Genomic DNA, 10,325 nt, shown 5'->3' on the forward strand with positions numbered 1-10,325 from the left:
GGATAATTGGAGATGGGTGACTCTCAATGAAGGGACGAGGACATCTGTTGGTCTTATTGCATAGGATTTTTGATCGCGCATCGGTTGGGTCGAGGCGTTGCTGCTATAAAATGTGGATTTTGTTGGTCTTTTCATTTTTACATGTACGTGAGGGCTTGAAGGCAAGTATTCAAATGAGAGAGAGAATCGTCGATGGGGGTAGGGAAAGAGGAAAAGTAGGAGTGGAATTATGTGGTGCGAGGAAAAAGAAAAAGACAAAGAGCGGAAAAAAAATAAGCGCTGCAGTCAAGTCAAGGGTTGGGAGCTAGAAGTCATTGTTGAGTGAGCTGGCGGTTTTGTCGGAGTCGGTGAAGAGGATGTCTTCGGATGAGATGGTGGCGTGTGTTACCTAGAAATTGATGTTGAGATAATGAGTATTGACTTCAATAATGTTGGAGTTAAAAGGGAGTTGACCTCAACAATCATCCGTTGGGATGTTCTGCCAAAACCGTCGAGGAGACCTTTGTAATGAATCTTACTTCCAGGAAATACACTCATTCCGCGAGGGAACTCCTTTTTGGTTAAGCCTAAGACACAGCGGACTCGGAAAACCCCACCGTGATCTAGCTATAGAGACTGTTAGTCAGGTTCAAACTGAGAGGGGTGAAGTTCATACCTCGCCCAAGTGCTCAACAGTGAGACTAATAACGGTGCCGTTGCTTTCTGGCCAGGCAGCTTTGGCTCGAACTTTAATGATTGTACCAAGGCCGGAAACGCGGACTCGTTGCCATTCGGAGGGATGTTTGTCGACATTTGAACGTCTTTTGTCGCCGACTGTCCAGGTCAACTTCGGGACGCTGTGGTGAGCCTCATCAAAAGCACCTTCACTCTCCGCAGGCCCCAGGAATCAACTATCAAGGCAACCAACCACTCAGGACAACAACACGGAACACCAGACACAGGACCCAGGCGCCTCAACATCAAACACTCCATCATCGCCAAATCCAGACATGCATCAAACATCAATCCACATTGGTCATCAACTCAACAGCCCTTTCCTTGTCTCTTGGTTTCACACTAATGCACCTACTTTGGGATTAGTACTTGTCTCATCTTCATGCGCCTCATCCCTTTTGTTCATTTCTCTTACACTTCTCCTTGATTGAAGTTTTTCACTGTTTCAGTTTTCCCACAACCACAAGTCAACCGCCCCCCAGATTGTCTATATAAACTGCCCCTTTGTCCACACTTTTGTCCCCCATCAGCTCATCAGACAGTAGTTGGTCAATAGTTATATAGTCTCATAGTTACCTTATAGTCAATTACAGTAGCCATTCTGCCTTGACAATTATATCATCTTGCCTGCTCAACATCCAGTAACCATTCTGTGGGAGAGCATTACTTACTTCGCCATTTCATCACCTTACCCTGATATCTTCTTGATCTTCTGCGCCACACCTTTTCTTGAGTTTCATTACTCTATTGGTGTCCTCTACTCTTTAGCATTTCACCCGGAGGGCAGCCTTTTCACGCACTCATCCCCTCCACAGCTATCTCTATCCCACGGAGTAGTCCCCACATCTGGTGTCCCAACAGTGGCTCGACGATCTTTAGATTTATCAGTCACCTATAGTTAAGATACCCCTATAAAAAGTATTAAAACTCACTAAAAATATATTCTCTTACTTCAACTTATTTCCTATTACTTGCTCTCATCTCACCTCAAATACTCTATAAAAACCATAAAAACACATATCAACTTTCCCTCTATAAATCACATCAATGGCCTACCGCGACATACCTCCCGGAATGAACCTCTACGCTGGCGCCAATTTACCTGAAAACCCCGGACCATTTCGCGAAAGAGAAGTCAGCCCGGAAAGCGCAGCCTTGGACCCCTTGCTTGGACCTCACGTTCAACTCCAGAACCCCTACAAAAATCAACCTGCCGCCAGACAAAACTATGGAATCCCTGTGTTACAAACAGCTCCTCAACGGGTCCCGCACTTCTTGGAAACTAAAATCACTTTGCCTGCCTATAATCCCAAACCCTTTGGAAGAAAACCTGTTAAAATCAAGTCCCAAGCCAAAGGATTATTTTTTGACGGATCAAACATGGATGTTAGTGACTTCATCAAACGCTTGGAGTACGCCGCACAAATCGATGGAGCCCAAGGATTGGATATTGCCTTACAAATAATTTTCTTCTTGGAGGGCGAAACACTTGTGAAAGAAGTTCAGGACATGGCGGAAAGGGTCAACCACGACTGGGAAAAATTGAAGGAAAGCCTGGTTCAGCGTTGGGGAAAAATGCAGCCGTTATTAAAATACACCCGTAACGATTTGGACAACCTAATTACTGCCGCACGTGTCGCCGGAATCAAGAATGAAAGGGAATTCCAGGACTTTAGCCTTTGATTGGACAACATTGTAGCCTACCTTGTTAGATGTCAACACATGAGTAGCGCTGAAGAAATTCGCCATGCAATACTCAACTGTTTAACTCACCCAATTAGAGTCGCCGTCTCCAAGGAACTTATTCGGGACAATTGCATGCGCCGGGCCATTGATGGATCTTACATCCTGCCACCTTACAGTACTATCATGGAATATATTCAAAAGGAACTACGCACCATATCGATTTTGGATGAAGAAATTACTGGAGAAATTTTGCCGCCATCTACGCAACAGTATGCACCAAAAATAGCTCCGAGGCAGCAGAACCCGCCAATAAACAAAGAAGTGGATGATCTCACCAGGACACTGGCTAGTTGGAATGTTCAGAAACCATCACCATTTGTTTCATCTTCCCACGTGCCCTATAAACCCGCGCAATACAACCGACCACCATCCGCCTTGAAGTGTAACTACTGTTTTGCGTCTGGACATACGATTTACCGCTGCCCATTATACGCCCAGGACGAATACGATCGGAAGGTATACCGCGAAGGGAAGGAAATTAAGCTTCCAACAGGAGTTGTAGTTCACTGGGACCGATCTCGTCCAATGAAGGCTGTTGTGGATAAATTCAGCAAAAACTTTCCGCCGCCTGGAGTAATTAATCTACCAACCGGAACTCAAATAAAGAAGGAGGAAGCCCCGGCGGAGCCACACACGTCTTATGGAAAACTAGAGGAATGTGAACCAGAGGACGTCAGCACTTACGAAACGGATGCCGCTAAACGCATGAGGAGCGGGAGGGAAATACCGGAGACCCCAACTTCCAATAAAAGAGTACGCAAGGAAAAAGATGAAGTCATGGATACAGAAGCAGAAAGGATCATGGAAATTGCACGTCAGGACAACTACGACCCTTTTCCGGTATATAAGGAGCAGAACTCTAAGCAACCTGACACTTCAAAAAAGGTACAATTCAAGGACCCAGGACTCAGTGCTCAGGAACCTAAGGAAAAACCAGCTCGTAAAACTTACCTGGAGAAACCAATGGCTAAGGAATTTCCGGAGGCTGAAGATCGTGTTGTGCAACAAATGGTTACGGAAGGAAAAATGGAGCTGTCTTAATTTGGAGAAATCTTTGCTATTTCCAACGGTGTGACGGAGGCCTTCAAAAAGAAAATATTGCGCAAGAAGGTGCCAATAGAAGGAGCCGAAAAGATGACCAGTGCTGGCGATATTGACTCCGAGGAGGAAGAAGAATTTGAGAGGCCCCGCAGCTTGCATTATGCCTGCCCATTAGGATACATTAAAATTGGAATTAACGGAAAGGAAGTTCAACTTCTTTTGGACAATGGATCAATGGTCAACGTACTCCCAAAAGGTTTAACCACAAAGCTTGGCCTAATTGTCACTGAACGGCGAATGAACCTTAAAGGTATTGGAGGTCACCGCAACGAAATTCTGGGTATAGCGGAGGGAGTTCAAGTCCAAATTGGTAATATTTTCAAGACAGTCCATTTCTGGGTTTCTAGCGCGGACGTACAGCCCATACTGGGAAAGCCATTCCTAATTGATGTCTCAGCAAGTATGAAATATATGGAAGGTGGTGGCGAGACCCTGTCTATTAATGATGACAAAGGGAGAACTTACTTAGTCCCAATAATTACGCCAACCAATCAAAAATGGGAGACCGACTTTCCAACCAATGCTACCACAACTTCTAACGTAGCTACGGCATCAAATTTTGTTCTGGACGAAGCCGAGCCTTTGGTATCAGTCAACGCGGCCAAATATAAAACTGCAGCAAAGAAAGTAAAACCAGTCAACGAACCTATGCCTCAGAATATCAACCTTCCCCTCACCCTACCGCCGCTTTCTAGGGATCCCTATGTTACACCACTTACCCCTCATCCGCCAACTTTTACGCCAACTGCCAAAATAACCGAGGAAAGACTTAAAGTTGTAAATTTTGGACCAAAGAATTTTCTATCAGACCAAGAACTTCAGCTACTAAAACACGTCATCAAAATCCGAGAAGCCGCTTTTGCATTTGACCCAGAAGAGCGGGGGTTACTTAAACATACTTACGGTAAACCTTACATCATACCGGTAGTTCCGCATGAACCATGGCAACAGAAGCCTATCCCGATTCCACAGGCCATTCAAGATCAGTACATTGAATTAATTCGGGAGCGAATTCGGACGGGACTCTATGAACAATCTTGTTCTAGTTACTCAAGCCCGGTTTTCTGTGTCGCAAAGCAAGATGGGAAGTTACGAGTCGTCCATGATCTGCAAAAATTAAATAAAGTCATTATAAAAGACGCTGGATTACCGCCATCACCTGAGGAACTAATTGAGTCCTTTACTGGAAGAGCTTGTTATGGTTTGGGCGACATCATGGGAGGCTACGATGAACGGGAGCTGGCCGTACAATCTCGACCTCTTACTACTTTTGAGACACCCTTAGGACGTTTCCAACTGACTCGATTGCCGCAAGGTGCAACAAATTTGGTGGCGGTCTACCAAGCACAGATGATGTGGATACTTCAAGATTAAATTCCTAATAATGTTGGTATTTTTATTGACGACGGAGGAATCAAAGGGCCAGTTTCGGACTACAATCATGAAGTACTAAAGGAAAATAGTGAGATCAGACGCTTTATCTGGGAATACGCAATCACTTTGGAGCGAATCTTATTTCGAATCAAGGAAGCCGGACTCACTGTTTCTGGAAAGAAGTTTGCCTGCTGTGTACCTGCCTTGGATCTTGTTGGGCATGTAGTGTGTAAAGAAGGAAGGAGAATCTCAAAGAAGCAGCTGAATAAGGTGGAAACTTGGCCAATCCCTAGGAACCCAACCGAAGTCCGCGGATTCTTAGGCGTCTGCGTCTATGTACGGATGTTTATCAAAAATTTCTCTGTAATTGCTGCGCCCCTGCGGAAACTCACACAAAAGGATGCGGACTGGGACTGGACTGAGGAATGCCAAACTGCTTTTGATAATTTCAAGAAAATAATTGGACGTGACATCACTCTAAAGAAATTGGACTATACAAATGGCGCCGGTAAAATCAAGTTGGCCGTAGATTCGAGCTCTATTGCTGCTGGTGCGGTATTAATGCAAGTTCATCAGGGAAAAGAACGCCCTGTCTTGTACGAATCCGTGGTATTTTCGCCGGTGGAATCCCGGTACTCTCAATCTAAATTGGAACTCTGTGGTGTTGCAAAAATCCTTAAAAAGCTGCAAACTCAACTCTGGGGTCAACATTTCGAATTACTGGTCGATGCAAAGAGTCTAATTGAAATGATAAACTCACCTTCCTTGCCAAATGCGCCGATGACTCGATGGGTTTCCTTTATCCAACTCTTTTCTTACGAATTAACCCATGTACCTGGCAAGACCTTTACGATGCCAGATGGAATTTCCCGCAGACCGCCGGACAGTACAGAAGACAATGAACCTGATTTTGACGAAGATGAAAAATGGATCAAGCCACACCCAGGCTTTGGCGCAAAAGAGGTCAACACTCTTAATTTGGGGGTGGAAAATCGACAATTTGAACAGGACGGAATTTGGGACCTCTTGCAGCAATATTTGTCCACATTGGAGCGACCTAGAGAATGCTCAGATGAGGAATGGAAGACCATCAAACATAAATCAGCCACTTTCTTTGTCTCAGACGGTAAATTAAAACGCCGCAACAAACCTTTTCCTCAGATTGTAGTTTCTGTCCGTCAAAACCAAAAATTTATTCTGGACATCCTGCACGAGCAACTTGGGCATAGGGGCGTTGAAGAAACTTATCGGCGCTGCAAGTTACGATTCTGGTGGCCTAACATGAAGAAAAACATTGTAGAATGGGTTCAGTCTTGCAAAGCCTGCCAAAAGAGGAGTTCCACCAAACCAATGGAGCTAAAACATGCAACTGGTAAATCTACTATATTTGGACGAGTTAGTATTGACGCCGTACACATAAAAGCAGGGAAATGGAAATACTTGGTCGTGGCCCGGGATGACTTATCCGGATGGGTTGAGGCCGTTGGACTGGAAAAATTAACCGCAAAGAAAGTAGCTGCTTGGTTTCACAAAAATTGGATTCTCCGTTATGGAACACCTTGGACTGTTGTGATGGATGGCGGTCCTGAATTTGGAAAAGAAGTACAAGATATGCTCAAAGCAGCTGGTTCCACAGTAAAAGTCACGACACCCTACTATCCTGAAGCTAACGGAATGATAGAACGCGGTCATCAGCCCCTGAAGGATGCTCTTGTGAAAATGTGCGGTACAGACGGCAAGAAATGGCGTAACTATTTACCTTTAGTGTTGTTTGCGGATCGGATTTCAACAAAGCGTACTACTGGTTACACACCATACAAATTGGTCTTTGGTCAACCGGCGGTCTTACCTATTGATTTGGAAATGGAAACTTTCTTTGGTACGGATTGGTCAAAAGTAAAATCTACGGCGGACTTATTGGCGGCACGGGCAGTGCAACTCGAGCAACGGGAGTCAGTTATTCAGCAGGCATACAAGCAAATGAAAAGTTCCCGTGCAAAATCTTTTGAATTCTGGAACCAGAAGCATTCCGACAGAGGTCCTATTTCTCCGGATACAAAAGTTTTAGTCTATAACAAATCTCTTGAAAGTCAATGGGGCAAACTATTTGAAAATCGCTGGAATGGTCCCTATAAGGTGGTTTCTCAAGAAAAGTCTGGCTCTTACGTGCTCAAAGAATTGGACAGCATGGAACTCAAAAGACGGTACGCTGCGCCACAGGTTAAGGTTTATTACGACCGGGCCTGAAAACAGCTAACAAAGTAAAGAAGATAGGCGGTTGGGAGGGAAGGGAGCTCTATGTACACTACAATATCGCCAAACTCGACCGTTCCCTTCAATTCTGGACCTGCTCAAAAGAAAAAAAAAAAAAAAAAACAAGAGATGGGGATTAGTTTGGCGGTCATATTTCTATTTTGGATTTCATTCTTCAATCATTTTCCTTTTAAAGATTCATAAAATCAAGGCTTACAACTTAGATACGGTTCACCTCTGCCCGGATGGATTCCTGTTCCACCATTTGGCGCAACATTCCCATAACTATGCGCTTAACGGCGGTCATTGGGATGGTACGGAAGGTCTGGTCGGTGAAAGGAAGGCGGTTCGGATTTTCGTGGAAGGCGCGGTTTCGGGATTGATTCGTATGAATGATTTGATTAAAGGTGTTGCTAATATGCCCCATAACAAATTCAACACTGGACGCCCGGATGACAGAACAGACTTCGGGGCCGTACTCGGTAGGAGTATTAGGGAAATCATCTGCGGTCTCGGAGAGTATGCAATATGGATTGCCTTGGGAACCGTTCGGCGGCATCCACTCATCTTCGTCGGCTTCTTCGTCAGCTTCCGCAGCATACAAATCATAGGGATCATCGACGGGACTTGGACGTGACTTGGACGTGGATGATAGATGGGACTTCCAGGGTTCGGGAAATTATTTGGGGATTGGTTAGGAATAAATAAAGGGCTAGGTGGCGCGGGATCTTGCGCATCAGATTCGCTAGGTACATTAATCACTTCGCCATCTACGTCGGATGAGGAGTTAAATTCGGCGGAAGGTTCGCGCAGAGAATCATTAGAATGTACTATTTGGCCAGGCTGAAACGGCGCAACTTCGCCAGGCATTAACATAATGAAAGAAGAGTATGTCTGGTTAATATGGCTATGGGATGAATAAAATGCTGCTATGGACGCGAAAGATTGGCGGATGAAGAAGCTATAGGACCGGCTCGAAGTGCCGACTTTATAGACCTGGAATCAATGGTTAGAACCACAGCTCGGCCCAGCTTCTAGATTTTTTGGTAGGAAGACGCCTAGCCGAGAGCTTCGGCTGCTTTTGGAATCGAATGAAACGCGAATAGGCAAGGAGCTTCCTCGCCTGCTCAACGGATCGGTACACATGAAACAAGGAGGCGCCGCCGTACCCGAATCTGATTCTCTGATACCTCGCCTGAAAGGGACATGCTCCCTACCTGTCCTTTACTCTGCAATCATCAGCGCCCACCCCGAGCGCACTGGCGAATGGAAACTCAGTTCCCCTTGTAACCTTTCCCTTTTGATTCTAGTTCTTCCCATCCAAATTTTCCTTTGTTTCCTGCTTTTGGACCAAAACCAAAAACAAGAAAACACCAGCCCAGAATGGAGTCTATGACGCCAGATCTTCTCAAAAGAATCGGTCAGCCCCCAAAGCGCACTCTTACGACCATCCGAGTGCGGAATCTTGCGCCCGGAACCAGTCTGGACGATGTAATAGCCGCTTTTAGCGACTTTGGCGAAATACTAGACTGTGTCCTCAAGCAGCGCTACCACGGACAGCTGCTACAAGTATCAGCTTTGATCCTTTTTGAATCTGAAGCGCAAGCCGCGCGGGCAATACGCGAAATGGACGGCGCGGTGGCCGACGGACAGATACTGGTCGTGGAACTCAAAGCAAATAAGACCTCAGCTCAAATTACTACTACGAATGGCGCAGCGCAGGACGTCGGATCTAACGCTGCGGAGGTACCTGTCACACAATCCCTCCTGTCACGAATCTCCTGAAACCACCCAGCGGCGAAAAATGGCAACTCTTCATTGATGTTAAGCCAAAGGAAAACCCTAATCTAAGTTACCTTTAATACAAAGCTATAAAACAGTATAAAAATTATAAAAAGACATAGAAAACATATTGAAATATTAAAAATACTTAAGAAAATTCTCTGCATAATATAAAATCCTAAAAAAAACAAATAGTACCAGCCAGGCCCCATCTTCTTCTCTTTCTCTTTCTTTCTCATTTCCTTTGCTTTTCCTTCCCTCTTTTTTTTCTTTCCTTTCTTCTTTTCTCATCATCCACTATATGAAGACCGCCTCATTCTCACTTTAGATGATGGGGACATCATCAAATTTGGGGGTGGATGTGGTGAGCCTCATCAAAAGCACCTTCACTCTCCGCAGGCCCCAGGAATCAACTATCAAGGCAACCAACCACTCAGGACAACAACACGGAACACCAGACACAGGACCCAGGCGCCTCAACATCAAACACTCCATCATCGCCAAATCCAGACATGCATCAAACATCAATCCACATTGGTCATCAACTCAACAGCCCTTTCCTTGTCTCTTGGTTTCACACTAATGCACCTACTTTGGGATTAGTACTTGTCTCATCTTCATGCGCCTCATCCCTTTTGTTCATTTCTCTTACACTTCTCCTTGATTGAAGTTTTTCACTGTTTCAGTTTTCCCACAACCACAAGTCAACCGCCCCCCAGATTGTCTATATAAACTGCCCCTTTGTCCACACTTTTGTCCCCCATCAGCTCATCAGACAGTAGTTGGTCAATAGTTATATAGTCTCATAGTTACCTTATAGTCAATTACAGTAGCCATTCTGCCTTGACAATTATATCATCTTGCCTGCTCAACATCCAGTAACCATTCTGTGGGAGAGCATTACTTACTTCGCCATTTCATCACCTTACCCTGATATCTTCTTGATCTTCTGCGCCACACCTTTTCTTGAGTTTCATTACTCTATTGGTGTCCTCTACTCTTTAGCATTTCACCCGGAGGGCAGCCTTTTCACGCACTCATCCTCTCCACAGCTATCTCTATCCCACGGAGTAGTCCCCACAACGCGCATGAAGTTAATACCGCGGATTTCGCCTTTGATTATGTAGAGTTGGCCTTCGGTGAGGGGTGTGTCGGAGTTATTGTTTGCGCTCAAGTTGACCGGGAAAATTTTCTTTCCCTGGCTCCAAACGCCAGATGAGCTGGCGTAACTTTTGCTGCAATGTGGAGTTTGACCGTTGGGAAGTCTAAAATATTGTCGGACCTGTTTTTGTGTTGTAAGGACAGGTAAACTGTTGAGTGAGACGGGAGAGGCTGACCTTACTGACGGGTACAAA

At 45.2% G+C, this 10,325-nt stretch overlaps 1 protein-coding gene across 1 annotated transcript; it reads right to left on the minus strand.

The window, feature by feature from the left end:
* Positions 1-304: 304 nt before the first annotated feature.
* Positions 305-537, minus strand: PtA15_12A234 (uncharacterized protein; the record flags this gene model as incomplete). The annotated part of the gene is made up of 2 exons (XM_053161822.1): positions 305-388; positions 454-537. The coding sequence occupies 2 exons, from the start codon at positions 535-537 to the stop codon at positions 305-307; spliced, it is 168 nt and encodes a 55-aa protein (XP_053025801.1).
* Positions 538-10,325: the final 9,788 nt, after the last annotated feature.

This window comes from Puccinia triticina, chromosome 12A (genome assembly GCF_026914185.1).
Source record: "Puccinia triticina chromosome 12A, complete sequence".
NCBI lineage: Eukaryota > Fungi > Basidiomycota > Pucciniomycetes > Pucciniales > Pucciniaceae > Puccinia > Puccinia triticina.